The 17,362-nt window shown below is 40.3% G+C and overlaps 4 protein-coding genes across 5 annotated transcripts; 2 read left to right on the top strand and 2 right to left on the bottom strand.

The window, feature by feature from the left end:
* Positions 1-25: 25 nt before the first annotated feature.
* Positions 26-7,097, bottom strand: vps33b (VPS33B late endosome and lysosome associated). Of its 2 annotated transcripts, none has more exons than XM_012836580.3 (24): positions 6,793-7,097; positions 6,214-6,353; positions 5,930-6,010; positions 5,728-5,789; positions 5,523-5,572; positions 5,361-5,428; positions 5,191-5,236; positions 4,772-4,866; positions 4,544-4,648; positions 4,182-4,272; positions 4,025-4,102; positions 3,811-3,884; positions 3,641-3,727; positions 3,396-3,486; positions 3,130-3,204; positions 2,960-3,024; positions 2,754-2,808; positions 2,627-2,673; positions 2,380-2,512; positions 2,160-2,233; positions 1,935-2,036; positions 1,756-1,831; positions 1,047-1,169; positions 26-443 (listed from the first exon to the last, which is right to left on the bottom strand). In XM_012836580.3, exons 2-24 carry the CDS (start codon positions 6,307-6,309, stop codon positions 370-372), a joined length of 1,848 nt encoding a protein of 615 aa, XP_012692034.1. In that variant the 5' UTR covers positions 6,310-6,353; positions 6,793-7,097; the 3' UTR covers positions 26-369. The 2 variants fall into 2 exon arrangements, with proteins under 2 accessions (XP_012692034.1, XP_031424918.1); XM_031569058.2 differs by having other exon boundaries at positions 6,214-6,340.
* hddc3 (HD domain containing 3) lies at positions 6,206-10,394 on the top strand. Its single transcript, XM_012836583.3, is given in 7 exon segments — positions 6,206-6,272; positions 7,104-7,263; positions 7,361-7,416; positions 7,515-7,755; positions 7,845-7,854; positions 7,856-8,088; positions 10,111-10,394. Coding segments are annotated over 6 exon segments (597 nt in total). The 5' UTR covers positions 6,206-6,260; the 3' UTR covers positions 7,974-8,088; positions 10,111-10,394.
* Positions 10,395-10,571: 177 nt separating this feature from the next.
* Positions 10,572-14,502, top strand: mfap1 (microfibril associated protein 1). Its single transcript, XM_031569064.2, has 8 exons — positions 10,572-10,770; positions 11,313-11,529; positions 11,860-11,995; positions 12,171-12,358; positions 12,687-12,956; positions 13,271-13,430; positions 13,635-13,724; positions 13,901-14,502. Exons 1-8 carry the CDS (start codon positions 10,689-10,691, stop codon positions 14,078-14,080), a joined length of 1,323 nt encoding a protein of 440 aa, XP_031424924.1. The 5' UTR covers positions 10,572-10,688; the 3' UTR covers positions 14,081-14,502.
* A 90-nt stretch (positions 14,503-14,592) lies between these two features.
* hypk (huntingtin interacting protein K) lies at positions 14,593-16,653 on the bottom strand. Its single transcript, XM_012836563.3, has 4 exons — positions 16,445-16,653; positions 15,667-15,722; positions 15,304-15,355; positions 14,593-14,879 (listed from the first exon to the last, which is right to left on the bottom strand). The coding sequence occupies exons 1-4, from the start codon at positions 16,604-16,606 to the stop codon at positions 14,784-14,786; spliced, it is 366 nt and encodes a 121-aa protein (XP_012692017.1). The 5' UTR covers positions 16,607-16,653; the 3' UTR covers positions 14,593-14,783.
* Positions 16,654-17,362: the final 709 nt, after the last annotated feature.

The raw sequence follows: 17,362 nt of genomic DNA, 5'->3' as shown, positions 1-17,362 counted from the left end.
TGGCGATGAAGTTTTCATTGAAACATGCAATGTATCAGACCTTTATTAGTTACTACCAGATAACTACGCAGATTCAGTTCCAATGTCTTCAGTACTTTCCTTCTGACCAGGCCTGAATTCCATAAACCTCTATTGTAGGTCTACAGGTGATAAATCTAGTAGCCAGTGGCATAGGCACATACAAATGCATCATCCTTGAGCAGTATCAGCAAAAGGTGCAAAGTTCTGTACAAAGTATAAGCATGGGCTGGGAAGGTTAGACAGTCAGTCTCTGAAATGTCTTCCTCTTGTGGTCCTGGTTTCTTGACACCCATAATCAAAATCAACCTGGTTTCGACAGATCCTCCCTGACTCGATGTCCTCAGATGCTCAGTGGTCTAGAAGCGCCTCCAGCATTCTGCCACTGTTTGTGATGGCTGTCGTCACCACAATGAACTTCAGACCTACGAGACAGAAATCATGGTGAATTATGAAACTAGGTTGTTTTTATTACAAAGAGAGGTCATTTTCATTGTATAGGTGTGTATCGATTTCTACTGGCTTTTTAAACACAAGTGGCCGTTGCCAGTGTATTTACCTTTAAGATCTTCTTACCTAGCCAAATCTGCTATGGAGCGTGTATTGGAAATTATGCCAATTGCAAGTGTTATTGTGTAAAGCACGTCATGTGAAGTTGAGGAGAACTAGGGTGATTGTTTTTTCTTTCGTTAAATAGAATATAGAGTGCTGGAACAGTGATACTCCCTGTTCTTCTTATCTCTGTAACCCTGTTAAATAGACACTGCCTGTGAGAGAATTCATCCGATTTTCACAGACTCTGTGTGTTTCTGATCCTTCTGCAGAAGACTAGGAAACGTATTACTAATATCTAATTATAAGACTGATCTTGCATAAGACTGGTTACAGATTTCCACCAGACACGTCTGAAGAATGTATGTGTGGGTGCATATTTGTGTCAATGGACTAATGCTAAGGAATCTGATAGACACAATTGGACTGGATGGACATGGAGGTGAATATTTAGTTGAGAGTTTTGTTCTTGGTACCTTTCTCCTTGCCCAGGAACCGCAGGGCTGCGATCTCAGAGTATGTGCATCCACCCAGGAACATGACTAAGATGATCCGCTGGGCATCGGTCTTGACTCTGGCCTCCCCACCATTGCTTCCAGCTGGAAAGCAGAGCAGAGGGCATGGCATTACTGCATCACCCACTAATGAGATTCACTCTGAAAAAGTGTCATGAATGGTTTATTGTAGGTCATCCAACTATCATTTCAGTTCCACTGTTACTGTACGGCGTGTGAAGGAATGTAAAGGATGTCATCGTAAAGGATGTCATTTCTACGATTTCACTGCACGTGGACAGCTGGAACTCATGACCTCCATGCCAGCAAATTGTACATCCCTGAGTGGAATGTGAGGCACCTCAATTGGGACAGTTAAGCAACAGTAACGTGGACTCCTGGTAAGTAAAGTTAAGATAATAAGAGTAGGCTTGCTTGAAAGAGTAGAGTCGCAAGTTCTGAAAATACTACTTATGAGGGGAACAACGATGGGCAGTGGGTTATATAGTTCATGACTAGGGTGGAGTTAGGCTACTCCTCTGCCCAATCGTTGCCTGCCTAAAGGCTTGATTGTAGGTGTTTCAGAAACTTGGATGCATGCATCTAGTTCCCCCATATGTGGGCTGTGTCTCATAAAGTGACCGATGGAGAACTTTACAGCAACAGTGAAGCCTGAGAGACTGACACTCACCAGTGACTGCAAATTCATGGCCATTTATCATTCGAGTGACCTCTTCCAATCCCATCCAGCCATCCCGCTCCAACACCTGTGAAAGGCCACCAAAGGTTGTTCACACACTAAATGTGATCGTTTTTCTAATGTTCTCATGATGACCTGGTCTAGAGCGAAGGAACTGTGCTAACACCCACCTGCTCAATCAGTTTACAGCTAAGAGGGACGTAAGCACCACTAAAGATGTAGGCCATGTCTTTGGGTACTCGCAGGTCATATTCCTCATCCGACTTTGGTACCTTGGGACATGGAACAAATCAATATTAATGGAAAGGAACTGTGTCATATTCATGATAAGTTCATGAATTAATTAGGATGAACAGCAGAAAAAAATGATATGACCTGTGAAAAGTTCTACGTACCAGAGTCAGCCTTTTGCTCAGCGCCCGGAAATTGCTTTTCTTTGCCAAAGAGGAAAATGTTTCAGTGAGCTTTCCTGCATTAAAAAAATATTTGATTGCAAAGGATTATGGAATGACAAAACAGAGTGCGAGTTAACTTCTAACTTCTAAACTATTTAAGTTAACTATTAACTTCTGAATAACTCAAAGTAATCATACACAATATAGAAATAAATATTACCAGCTGTCCTGTCATTGACCAGTTTGCCCACTTTACTTTCCATTACTGTCAGTGTCTCTCCTGGCTGCTGCTCCACCAGAATCCCCAGCTGCCGCAGGTTTGCAAACGTCAATAAGTGTTCTATGCCATAACTCTGAGACAGAAGATGAGGGGAGTAAGAAAGGGAGAGAGAGAGACATTGAAACACTGCCCAAAATGTAAAGCAATCCTGAACCACTTTCTTGAATCATCTGGTAACAATACTCACTTGAAGGAACTGTGCTTTAAGGGACCGATAATCCTTAGGGAGCAGTCCTGTAAAACAAAACACCAAAAATGTAATTGATCGGACTTCTCATTCAACATATTTTTTTCTGTATACTGACAAAACTCACCATTTTCTGTTATAGACAACAGACAAAGAAGCCTCAGACTTTCAATCATTGACACCTACAGCGACGGGGGGAGAAATAGTTGAGCTGAAGATCGCATTCAGTGACTCAATAACACATGCATCAGCTTGAGTTAGATTAATTGGGTCATCAAAACAGTGCACTGCAATGTGAATGAAAGCAGATAACAAACATTTGTAACAACTAACCTGTCTATTGATGTGCTCCTCAATGAAGGCAATACATTCACGAACTTCAAAACCTTCAAGTAAAGCTATGACATACCAGGACGAGAGGAAATGTATCAACATACGCTCAAACACCATTAAAAAGTATGAACCAAAATGGATAGTATGAAATAAGCATATTCTGCCCTTACAGTGCTCTGTTTTTAGGAGCTCCTGAAAATCTTGCTTTGTTTTCTTTTTCATCATAGACTCACTTGCTCCAATATCTGTAGAAGACATCAGTTGATCGTTACCATCCATTTTACAAAATGTTTAAAAGCCTATGCAATGTGTATAGTTGAAAACATTAATAACATACATATTTGCATAACATATTTGCCCGACTACCAACCCAGAAATGAGACACAGGAGCATAAAATGATAACTAAAACAGCTTTATTGTTAAAAAGAAACTCACGCAGGCTAAGGAGCCGATGTTCCTGTTTCAAGCCTTTCAGCTCCTCAGAAACAAACGTCTTCATCTCTTTTATGTCCATACCACGCCGTTTCTACAAAACACCAAGCCACTATTAGATTAGATGGTGTGGATATTTAGAAGAAAAAAAAATCATGGGCAACTTTAATAACTTCACTTTTAGCACTAACATTATTTCAAAATCACTAAGATGAGAGCGATGAGATACTATACTAAACATAACTTACATCATATGCAGTTTGGAGGTTCCGTGCCTTCTGACTTAGAAAGCCAAACACATTGGAGAAATGTTCATTTCTGATCTCATTAAACACCTAGAAAACAAATGAGGACTCTTAGTGGACCTGGCATCTTGTTTCAATGTCTAGACCTCTTCAAATGTGAACCATTTACCAACCTTATCCTGAGAGTTCAGCATCACTTTAATACTTTTGTCAGAGGAAGTGACATCAGGGCCAAACTCCACACTTCCTAGAGACCATAAACGAAGCATCATGCTCACTTACACAGAAGATCAAGAAGGTTTGAATTATATGTCTGGTAAAAACAAGAAACTGCTAGATTTATTTAAAATAGGTCATCCATACATCTACTAGGCTATAATCTCTCACCACATTTAATTCTAAAGATGTCATCCACAAGACCTTCGTAGACAACTTGTGAACAAAGAGGTGTAACAAAGTCCACATCTGCACAAAACAAGAAGAGAGAATTACAAATAGGCAAACACCTTAAAACTACAAACAAAAGGAATACATTTTTCCATACCTCTGTCAATCAGAAAAACATTTCCGATGTCTGGTTTCTGAGACTTCTGTTCACCCTCCTCCAGCAATTCCCTCCAGGACTCATAGGCCATCTACAGCAACGTACACACACACGCACAAGCACGCGCACACACACAGTCAACAAACACCCCTTGTTGTTTTTCATTCACAATGTTAGTCGAGTGTAAATGAAAAAATATATTACTCCTTTACTCCCGTGTCACTGTATTTGCACAAAATGCTACAGTAATCATCCATAAGCTGTAATAGTACCGTAACAAGTTTCCATGCATCAAAAGTAAACTGCCTGTTTTAAGTTTTAAAATCAATATCAATATCAATGTTTTGATATTAAAGGCTCACCTTGGCACATCGGCCAATCCCATACACCTTGTTGAAGGGACCATAGAGAGTGTGCAGCAGGTGCAGAGCACTTCCTGCGGTAGTCACCCATCGCTGGTCTCCTTCCTGTGAAGAAAACATGGGTGATAATGAACATTCAGTAAAGATGTGTACGAGTATAACTCTCACTGTTTAAATACAAGGGAACACATTTGGAGAATGCAATATTAATTTGGTATGTTACACTACCAAAAAGTTGTCTCTGAAGAATTCTGGAAGCTCCATACTGATGATGTCATCGTCCAGTGGCAGGAGATAAAAAGCCCATTCATCTGTGGTCACATCTGAACAGAAAAGGCAGGGTGTTTTACAATCATAGGATATTATATATAATTGGTAATGGGTAGTCATACATACCCAGTGTTCTGTGAATATGGTGTTACATATATATGTCATGGTCATATATATATATATACAGTATATATGTCACACCATATTCACAGAACACTGGGTATGTATGACTTCCAATTAGAGTGTGTAAATAGATGAACAGAATACTATACTATAAAATCTATATACCGCTTCGCTTGTACATATGTACACACACACACACGTACACATATTGTAAACATCCAGCATATGTATATATATGTATTTCATACACGTACCCCCATAGACTCCTTGTTCTTCAAGAATTGTTTCACAAACATAAAACTAGAAGAAATGGCACAAGGATACAAAATTAGCCTTCAGAGCAAAAGCTCAACATCATTGAGACCATTAAAATCATTGAGTTATAACGGAGGGAGAACTAGAGATGAAGACACTTGTATTTTACCTTTTGTGGAGTAAATATGATCTTATATCTCCTGAATCTTCCTACTGCCTTGTCTGCATTGACAATATCTAAAAGGAATAAGAGAAATATCTATTGAAAATGTATGCAGTGCGACAAATCTGATCTGCAATCTAGATTCAAACTGTATTGAAAAATGCTTACCACAAACCCATTTAACAGTCTGTACTCGTGGCCTTATGAGGAAGCATAGCCTATAGACAATGGGACAGCAAAACAGTGAATCGTAGACAGCATCATAGACAGTAAAACAGAATATACAAGGATATAGCATCACAGAGTGAAGCCATTGATTTCAGTCAATGACTTGAAAATGCTAAAAGCTGAAGACGGGGGAAATATATCTTACTGATCTGAAGTACTGACGATCGGCTTGTGTTCAACTTTGTACAACTTGTCTACTTCGTGTTGCTGCCAAAAGCGAAAAGTGTATAACTTTAACATCAAAAGCTGTCAGTTAAGAGATAAATGTTTTCTTAAAAAGTAAATACAATGAATAAAATCTGGTGGCCCTTAAGTCTAATAACATAATGACACTGGATAAGACCTACCTTTAACGTGGTGACATTAGCGATACGATCCAGAGGGCTCATTAAGTCTGCTTCAATAAACAGGTCTTTTTTGCCTGGTAGCTTTAGACAAATAAATAAATTAACATAAAATCAAACATCTACAGTACTGTCACACTGCACACATTTGAGAGCAACTGGTAATTTACCTGTGTGTATTTTGAAAAAGAGTAATGTCATTATTCAGTATCATTTACGGTCATATTTGCAGTTAGTTAGTAGTTACATACACGGGAGAAACATTTAATTCACAAATGGAAGGCTACCTGTTCCAGCAGATAGATGAGCTGATCCCTCGCCAGTCTCTTGAGCAATGAGAAGTCTGGTAGGTCAGGAGCGTCTCTCCAGCCCGTGTGTGCCATTGGTTAAGTGATGGGACTTAACTACAAATGACTGCAATCGAGCACTGTAAATGTTATAATAGCGAACATACTGAAGTGAAATGTCACTGTTATCTTGTAATTGTGCCACTATTGTCGAGCAACTTAAACGTCTAACTGCTTAGGCTGCGCTTCTGGAGATAACTCGATGCTTACATTTGACAAGTCTGTCGACTAAGTAGTTGCATACATGTATAAATATGGTATAAGAGCTACTATTAACACGATTTTATCTCTATCACAATACCATCGTACTGACACAAAACATTTATGAACAGGCTAGGTTCGCTACCTAGCTGTCATCTTGCTAACTCATCAGCTGTCATGGCAGGACAATAACAGCGTTATAATGTCACAATATTAGATAAGTTCTTACTGATGTGTGACTTACGTATGCAAACTAAAAAGGATACATCCTAATGATGTGATTCAGATACGGTTAATAAATAGGGATGAATAGCCTACCGTGCTTCCTGGATCTCACAGACGGAGAACTAACCCATTGCAGGGATTTGTATCTATCCGGAAACGTTTTCATGTGACATGTAGTTTTACCTCAAAAGAATCAAGAAGCTTGGAAGTTCTGACCTAGAAGGTTGCAAATCTTTGGTTCAGTGTGCGTTGAGTATGCCACCTTGATTTAAATATCGTACGATCATTTATGCTTTGTTTCACTGGCCTAGGTAGTTAGGTTCAATGTCACATGAGTGTTGTTGTTTTATGCTACCGGTGAACTTTGACAGTTCAACAAACGTACTCTCTCTTTCCTATCGTAGGTGTGTAACTTTGCCGCTGCAGACTCTTTGCCATTAAATTACTTCAGTATGAATTCAGAAGCTGTACTTTTACTAGAAACAGTCAACTTTGCTGCTGGCAAACATCGTAATCAACGCCGCATGGATCCAGAAGAGACACCTTATATAAATCATCCAATCGGTATGCTATACATTATCTGTCATCATCAGTCAATTGGCCTTGATGTTGATGTTGGTCCATATACTGCATATAACAAGCTAACGTGATGTTTTTTTAGGAGTGGCAAGAATCTTGAGCCATGAAGGAGGAATTACAGATATTGTCGTTTTGCAGGTATCTTCAGCTACACTTATTGTCTAACCATATTATAAAGAAAAAACAGGGCTGCAATTTTTGTCATTAATATTATGCTGGGTTTTTTGTTGTGACAGGCAGCATTGTTACATGACACAGTGGAGGACACAGACACTACTATCGATGAGTTGGAGTCCGTTTTTGGACCAACTGTTGCCAGGATTGTCGAGGAGGTAACAGACGACAAGTCTCTGCCGAAGCAAGAGCGAAAACGTCTGCAGGTGGAGCACGCACCCCACTGCAGCCAACAGGCTAAACTTGTCAAACTGGCCGATAAGCTTTACAACCTTAGGGACCTCAACCGGTGTACGCCCAAAGGTCAGTAGCCACTGTTATACTGAAGTAAAGAATACACTTTTGTATGCGGGTTTGAAATTACAGTTGTTTTGCTGTCCCATTGTTCCTAGGTTGGTCGGCGGAGGGTGCAGCAGTACTTTGAGTGGGCAGCGCAGGTAGTTAAAGGGCTCCGCGGCACCAACTCTGCTCTGGAGGATTTACTATATCAGCTCTTTAGGGAAAGATCTGTTCAGATTTAACTTATAGGCAACCTATTTGTGGTTTTCTTGGTCAATTTTTTTCTTGTTATAGCCTACTTTTACCAATAAAAATGGATATTGGTTGCAATGGTTAGCCTTTGTACTTTGTCTGTTGGTGTTTGGCAGAGGTGTAAAAAGTACTGAAATGTTGTACTCAAGTAAAAGTACAATTACTTTGATGAAATTTTACTTAAGTACAAGTAAAATTACCCATCTAAAAATCTACTCAAGTAAAAGTAAAAAAGTAGTTCATTTAAAATGTACTTTAAGTAAAAGTTACTTAGTTACTTTCAACAACTTGATGGGGGCCGCTCCTATATAGTGCAAAAAAGGACAAGGGGTCATAAATCCAATACAAAAACTAGTTATTTTTTATTAAAGGAGAATCTTTAGAAATATAAGTGCAATGACATTAAACATGTCAAACATTAAACATGTCAACACAACATTTAAGAACTTTTGGGAGGACATGTCAAGACATGACAGCTAAAATAAAAAGTAAAAATACCGCTGCCCCACTTAAACTTTGGTTACTTTACTTGTGTCCACCTTTAGAGCATTAGTCTACAAACTTCTTGTTGAGTTTGAGCAGCAGCTGATTTTCAAGATGAGTAGAGTTCATCCGGGCTAGCTTTGCATTGAACAGCAATCCAGCACAGCTGAAGAGTCGCTCGCACGCGGCCGAGGCAGGTAGGCCAGTATTGAGTTTCAGGGACAGTTTTTTGATATTCTGAAAGGCGTTCAGCAGATCCATATTGACTGAGACACAGGCTAGGTACCCTTCTAACTCCCCTGTACCTTCTGGACTTCATTGAGGAAAATAAATCATCTTCATCTGATGAATGTTGTCCAACTTGCTCCATCCTCCAACATCCGGTCAAGGTGTTGTCTGACATAGACTAGACCTGTAGAATGACAAACAACATTTCTGACAATTAAGTATTGAGCTGCCATCAAGATTCAAGAGTGCATCATAACACAGAAATAGCTATAAATAGCTACTTGAGATGACAGACCTACAGTATACAGAATTATAGCATTATTTTCTATTTCTACATGCATCACAATTCATAATCCTCAATTCTTGCTAACCGGGACCCCTTAGCATGAACATGAAAGACGTGCACGTTGCAAAGCCACCACTTATCGTTATCAATATCTGACTAAACGTCGTGATAAATTGCAGATAACGACATACACATTGACTTGTCCAACTGTCTGAAAACGATGGTGTGCGCATATACATTGTTCTGTTTCAAGGCATGGGAGGCAGCCAAATGATTAGCCTAATATCAGTTTATGTGGTGTATTTCATTGCTGATGACTGATCTGCAGTTTTTAACACAATATGAGAGACTGAACATAATAATTCTATGACCTGAAACGAATGGAAGACAGGAATGGTATTATTAGTCTATTGGATGACCGCTGTCGACGTTAGCATACTCAGGTCGGTTGCAAGTGCTAGCCAAAATTAGGCTACTACCTACTAGTGCCATGAAACGCATATTTTGCTTAATGGAGCAAAGCTAACTAAATGACAAAAACGCTGTCTGAACTACTAATGGAAAGGGACAAATACTGTACTTACCAACACATGCTTGCGCAGATTTGAAGATGAATTTGTATAAGCAGAAAGTTCTGACTGACGGATTAGGCACAGTTTACACAGCATATAGCTGTTGCCTCTTTTACGTTGGAAGGCAAACTGCTTGCTGAGATGTGGCCACGGGTTTTCTTCATCATCTTTAATTTCAACTGGCGGAAAGTTCGGTGCTTCAGCTTGTTGGTGGTCCGCAGCTTGTTGGTAGTCCGCACTATCATCTTCCTCGATATCTATCTCTCGTGACTCGGCACCGTACTGGTGCCTTGCATCGACTCCATCATCCACTCTATGCAGCATCCACCACTGCAGTGAGCATTGTGGTGCGCGATTCCTGCCTTGAACTATGTTTTTTTTTTTACTCAGTAACGGATGTAATTTCCAATGTAGCGAAGTACAATACTTCAGTCAAAATCTACTTAAGTAAAAGTAAAATTACCGATTTAAAAAACTACTTAAAAATTACAAAGTACACAAAAAAACGACTCAATTACAGTAACGTGAGTAAAAGTAATTCGTTACTTTACACCTCTGGTGTTTGGTATGTTTTAAAGGACAGTTCTGCACGGCATGTGATTATTAAAACAGTCTTTTTGGTTATTGTCTCTGAGCTCGATTATGTTCATTTATGAATGCTAAGAACTAACAGCGGCATTCTATCACAAAGACTATGAACAGATCATTCTTTACGTAAGTCTTTGTCATTTTTTTGTTTTTGTATACATTTATGTTATGTTTTTGACTATTACAGAGATTTATTTTTGTACAAGAAATACGTTAAATGTAATAAAGGAAATAAAGTTAAATTCTTCAAAACGTTTTTGTTGTGAATTTTTACATACTCTGCATCGGATTCAAAAAGTGTCAACAGTACCATAATTCATAATGAAAAGAGCACTAATACTGACATTATTAATTCATTCTCATTGGTTAATGCAGAAGGAACATATATACTGCCAGAGGTTTTAGAGGGAACATAATCATATCCGGTCCCATGAACGCATGACGCATTTCCCGTCTTGGAAACGAACGAGACGACGGGGTAGTTGCATTCAACTGTCTCGATAAAACATACTTTTTACCCTTAAAACTCGACAATTCATTAGTTCAAGATGTCTGGACAAAACGCTCTCAACATGAAGCAGCCGCCGATTCAGTCAACGGCCGGAGCCGTACCCATCCGAAATGAAAAAGGTAACGTAAACAATTCTAAATTGTTAGCTATATGGTTGACGATGCTAATATTAGCCAACAACCCAACGATAACAACTCGTCTTGGAACTCTTTTCTAAAGTGGTAATGATTTTTAGGCTCCTTAGCGAGCGAAAATAACAACGTTAATTATGACTGCAGTAGATAACGAATCAAATCATCTGTATGTGACCTGGCATCTGAAGTAATACATGTTTTACATGATGTGTAACTTACGTTAATGTTAGCTAAACTATCTTAAACAAGTCAGACAACTTGCTATGTTGGCAAACCATTCACTAAGCTCTATGATTTTTTTGAAATACAGCAAGCATCAGGTTAGAAGGATAGGGTACTCCCCAGAATACATTTACAGATGACTGAACACCATAACTCAAGACCTAGCAACTATATTTATTCTGATGGCTACTATGCACAGAACGAGCACAGGATATTTGTGTCAACGCATTTTAATTGAATATAAAGTGCGGTTAGCCTTCTTATGAAAACCGGTCCTTAATGTCTTCTCTTTTCTCTGTAACTAGGCGAGATCTCAATGGAAAAGGTAAAAGTGAAGCGTTATGTGTCTGGAAAGCGTCCTGACTACGCTCCCATGGAGTCCTCCGACGAGGAAGAGGAGGACTTCCAATTCGTGAAGAAGGGTAAAGATGCCGAGCCTGAGATGGAGATGGAAGAGGAGGATGTGTCGGATCCCCGTCTGAAGCGTCTGTTGAACCGCGTATCTGAGGACGTGGAGGAAAGGTCTGCTATCTTTGAAAAAACTGTCTCACTTCAGCACTAACTTATACGCTTATGTCTTGAAAAAAATCATGGAGAACATTTAGAAATGCTGCTCATCATGGCAGAAATATTTGGAAGTATTGTTTAAATTCCATTTATGGTGAACATGGACCACACGCCAGTGTGTATGTTTTACTCATGTCACAAAGTTGTCAACCCATAACGATTCTTTACTTTTTTTCTGTGTGTAAGGGAAGTCTTTTCCGAATAAGGCTGTCAATTCCAGGTGTGTTTTGATTTGTGAGTTGACACACACATTTGTTCAATCGATGTTTTCTGTGTGTTCCTCAGACTGGCGCGCCACAGACAGATTGCAGAACCAGAGCTGGTGGCCGAGAGCAGCGAGGACTCTGATGAAGGCACCTGGCACCCGGAGCGTGAAGAGAGCAGTGAGGAAGAAGAGGAAGAGGAGGAGGTGGATGATGAGGTGAGTGTAGGAGAGAGCAGAGGAGGAGCCATTTTGAAATGACGTAGTGTCGCTGGAAATGTGGCATAGGGTAGGCCTGACTATCCTGAATGTTAACAGAATACAAATGTATCTAAAATTGAGTGGTGAGGGACGTCTTTTGGTGTGGATTATTAACCTTTTGTTTCTCTTTCAGGAAATTGAGCGGCGTCGTGCCATGATGCGTAATCGTGCTCAGGATAGGAAGATCGAGGAGATGGAGGTGATGGAGGTGGAGGAGGAGGGGAAGTCCGGCGAGGAATCCGTGTCCGAGTCGGAGTATGAGGAGTACACAGACAGCGAGGACGAGGCTGAGCCCCGTCTCAAACCAGTCTTCATCCGCAAGTCAGTACACGGTCCACTTGCCTACATAAGCCGAAAATAAGAATCGAAACTGTTGCAGTGTCAAAGATTGTGGTCTTCGTCAAAGCAACTGAACTTTTAAATAGATTATTTTTACTCAATCACCAGCATTTTGACACACCACCAGTTCTGTATATCTCATCAGCATCTTCTCAGTGAATTAGTGAGGACCTCTGACTCCTCAGTTGTCTCCCTCTCAGAAAATGTATAATTTGTCATAGGCGTCATGATTTGATGACACTACCATGAGGTCACACAGTTGACACTACAGTGTGCATAACCTGTGTGCTTGTGTGTGTGTGTGTCTCAGGAAGGACCGTGTGACGGTGGCTGAGCGTGAGGCTGAGGAGCTGAAGCAGAAGGAGCTGGAAGTGGAGGCTAAGAGGGTGGCGGAGGAAAGGCGGCGCTACACGCTCAAAATCGTGGAGGAGGAGGCCAAGAAGGAGTTTGAGGAAAACCGCCGCACCCTCCTCGCCCTGGACGCCCTGGACACGGATGATGAGAACGAGGAGGAAGAGTACGAAGCATGGAAGGTGCGCGAGCTGAAGCGCATCAAACGCGACCGTGAGGCCAGAGAACAGTGAGTGCCCTCCCTCTCTTATGTTCCTGAAAGATCATCATGTGGTGCTTTTTGTCAGGCTAGTGACTGGTTAGTCAGAATGTTCGCCTCTTGGGCATACACAGATCAAAGGCTGGCTTGAAATGGCTCATTAATATTATGTTGTTATGGTTACTTGAGCAATGGTGAATATTCCGTTATTAACAATTGGTGAATTATGTGATGGCTGACAGTTTTAATTAGAGTGTTAACTACCAACGGGGGAGGCAAATGAGTGAACAGGGGATGTGACTGAAATAAAGACTTGCCACTGACACATGCATTCTAACTGACAGAATCGAGAAAGACAAGGCGGAGATCGATAGGTTCCACAGCATGACGGAGGAGGAACGCAGAGCGGAGCTACGCAACAACGGCAAAACCGTCACCAACAAGGCCAGCAAGGGCAAATACAAGTTCCTGCAGAAGTACTACCACAGAGGAGCCTTTTTCATGGTGAGTGGCCACACACTTCAGCATTCTTGGGCTACACGAGAAGTCTTCAGTCTGAACAGAGATGCACCATATTGTGCTGTCAGTGTGTAACATCAATGTGGACATTGCCTGAATTATCTATGAGCTAATATGCATGTGTTTCTGTGTTCATTGCCACGAGACTCGTTTTCTCACATTTATCTGATGTATTTTGCCTGTGCACAGGATGAAGAGGAGGATGTTTTCAAGAGGGACTTCAGCGCTCCTACTTTGGAGGACCATTTCAACAAGACCATTCTTCCCAAAGTCATGCAGGTATGGAATTATTTTTTTATGTCACATTTTACCATGCTTTTCCACTGGCATTTAATACAATTCATGAATGAAACATCAGAGCATAGGTGTCTTAAAAATCATGTAGATTCATAAGATGTGGACAAAATGTGTATATCGATTAACTTTTAACAATTTGTTCCCCGTTTCGTCTTCAGGTCAAGAACTTTGGGCGCTCAGGACGCACTAAATACACTCATCTGGTGGATCAAGACACAACGTCGTTCGACTCAGCCTGGGCCCAAGAAAGTGCTCAGAACACCAAGTTCTTCAAACAGAAGGCCGGGGGCGTGAGAGACGTGTTCGACCGGCCAACCGTGCAGAAGAGGAAAACCTAGGTTCCCAAACCTGTAGCTCAAACGGACTGTTTATAAAAATGTCTCTTACTTTGCGTGCTGTCCCACGGACATGATCGTTTGTCCTTTGGGGATGTGGAGAGGCTGTGTAAAAACTGCACTCTTCCAGAGGATGGAGGTTTTTTTTTTTTTTCTTTCCAGGAATGACCTGGGCCAAATTTCTCATTGACTATCGCAGTAGATTGCTGAACTTTAAACACTTTTGTATCATAGTGTTTGAGAAGGAAGCTGGCCCAGGAGATTTGGGGACTTGTACAGTGACAAATTTAAATAGCTACATGCAGCTTTACTGTTTTGTTTTATCCATTTTTGTTTTAATTTTAGTGTGATTTTTGTATCATGCTGTTCAGCCTCTTTGTACAATGTGTTGCTCCTAACTGGTAATAAATTACCCAACCCCCTTATATTTTTATGGCCGCTTGATAGTGTTACGTTCTCTGAAGCTCATGTGACCAAAGCGTAGCACGAGTGAAAACAAGTGGCAGCTAACAAGGTTGGTGTTTCAGAAGAATCCTTCCTTTTTAAAAGTCACTTTTATTACAGAATCAAATACAAGGGGGGTGAGCTGTGGAATGGAGATCCAGTCACTGGATGTCGGAGATGAGAGCGAGCAGAGAGGTTGGATACAAAGCATCTTCAGTGTGTCTGGCTGTGACGTGTTGAAATGGTGATCCAGTGGGGCTTCTCAGTTGGTCAGGGCAATCAAGGCCTCAACCACGTTCCCCATGTGTTCTCGTAAGCTACGCTCAGCAACGCCTCGTGGAATCTCCATCTCGCCCATCTGTGAACAACATTTAGTCAATCATTTTGCGCCTTTTTATAATTTATTTTATATTATATAGGACATGCATTCATACTTGCAGTCTTATTAGTTTACAAGTGCATATTGTTATTGTATAGAACATCTCAAAAATGAAAAGCTTAATTTCAGAACTTTTAACATTGACATATAGTAAAGGAAGTAAAAGGAAGAGAATCTGATTCGGTTTCGTGGTTGTTGGTATTTGAGCTCGACAGTCAATGACATTGGCTGGGATTGTTTATGGCGCAGTCCAAGCCACTACGTTTCCCCATTTCCAGAGCCAGGATTGAGTATAAACACCAGAGCTCTTTGAGTGCTGAACGGACAGCTAGTGGACCGTGAGGCGCAATTTGCTGAATCTGACGCAGTCTACAAAATTAGTCAAAGATCCATCAATACTTACAATGAGTTCTACGTCCTCTCTTTTAATTGTGACTTTGGCCAGTTCTTTTTCCCTGGAAAACATCACAACCAATAATTACAATCATCACTCACACTGTATGCTTTGCTGAGTATGGTCCTGCTCTGAACTTTCAGACTACTTCATCTTTTTGTTGGCAAATTATGCCAATCAATAGCAACCTCTTACACTGTGCAAGTACAATTAAATGTCTGATGTGTCAACACGGGTACAAACTACAAAGTGACATTGGTTTTTAAGAATGTACCAACTAGTCACACAGATGGCAATTAAGATCCATATTCATGGGATGGATATGGACATGTTATCACAGGACAGATAATTGAAAAGGAAGGCGAGGCCCACCGTTCTTGCTTTGCTTTCTGTTCTCTGGATCTTCTGTCACCAATTACGGACATTGCCTTGGGGGGGGAAAGAATAAACACCGTCAACTTTACTGATTAAATCAATTAAGCGGAGACAGTATCATAGTCTGTTAACTGCTTGCCACATTAATCAAGTTGATTACATGAATATAGAATTAAGAAATGTTGAATTAGCATACTTTTGGAATCAATTTGTATCCATAACGTTACACGTGTTTTATCTTTCTGCTTGAGTTACAAAAGATTGGTGTCTTTTAGTTCGGCCAAGCAGGAATCCCATTATGATTTAAAATCACCGATTGACAACTAATGTTAACATCACTGACTTAAGAAGCAGAAAAACCCACCACTGAGGGTTCAATTGTAATCTTATTAAAAAAAAGAATTCAGCATAATACAAAATAATAATAAGCCATAGGTATAAAATACTCTTTTTAATTCCATGGGCCAAACTTTTGTTTCACAAAGAGAGAAGCCTATAATGACGATACATTCTGAATTAAACGTGCGTTAGCCTACTTAGCAAGCGAACTTATTTGAACCCATAACGGACAAACTTCACTGGTCGTGCCGCGACAGACAATAAAACCGGAATGTTTTGTTGTATATCTACTTACAACAAAACATGAATTGTTTGTTGTCTTGAATTACTCCAAGCATAAATTCGGCAGAACAATATGTAGTGGAGCTAGCCATGTTAGCTCGCTGACCGGTGGGCCTCAAGCCAGAGGAACCCGCATGTTCCATCTTATCCTCACCGTTTCCAAATCGGAACTTGATATTTCTTTTTCTTCGGCATAATCAGTAACCCTTTCCAAATCAGCAGCTCCGCTATCATGTTTTCGTGGTTTTTCTGCTGGTTTGCCAGTACAATTGTCCTCGGCTTCCAGGTCCAAATCGACATCTCCCTCAGCGGCCATGTTTGCCTGATGAGTCCGGAACGCAAAAGGACCACCTGCTTGCGTTTGACATGTACTCGGGGCTGTATACATGTAACACACATTCAGAGCATATGGTCGTATGTAAAAATTTCAACAAATGTTTTTAGCCTATTTACTACCTCCTTGAAGCCTATGATCTGTTGATCATAGAGATACACAACAAAATATTTTCTCACGAGGCCCTGTTAATCATTTAAAATACTCTAAATAAACACAAAATCTTCTTACAATATTGGAGCTTCATAATTAGCACTACAATTTTACAGGGTAAAATACAAACTTATATAGGAGTTTGGAACACGAATGAAACATAAATTAAAAGACAAATATCTACTTATTTATAAAGACTGAATGGTATATATTCGCTTTGGTTGCGAATTGTTTATGCTGTTTTCCCTAATGCTCTGAGCGACCTCTGGTGGCATAAGAACCAAAGTTTCCTGATCAGCCTATTGGGCCCGGTTTAAAAGGGTGAAATAACCTACAATGAACGAATCGACATAGGCTACAACACGCAGTAATTGCTACAGTGTCATTTGGGTCGTCTAATTTGTGAATACTGGAGGTTTGTTGGTGGAGAAACGGTCTGTGATGTTCCAGTGGTCATTTATGACCAAAAGATGGAGTGCAAATGTGAACCTTTTCAACAACAGCTTTTCATTTGTTCTTGTTTGTTATAGCTAGAGATGTATAAAGACTATGCGATCTCTGGATTCAAAATAATCCACATGAGAT

The sequence above is a fragment of the Clupea harengus genome, chromosome 6, assembly GCF_900700415.2.
Source record: "Clupea harengus chromosome 6, Ch_v2.0.2, whole genome shotgun sequence".
Taxonomy (NCBI): domain Eukaryota; kingdom Metazoa; phylum Chordata; class Actinopteri; order Clupeiformes; family Clupeidae; genus Clupea; species Clupea harengus.
This window is presented reverse-complemented; position numbering and strand designations above follow the sequence as displayed.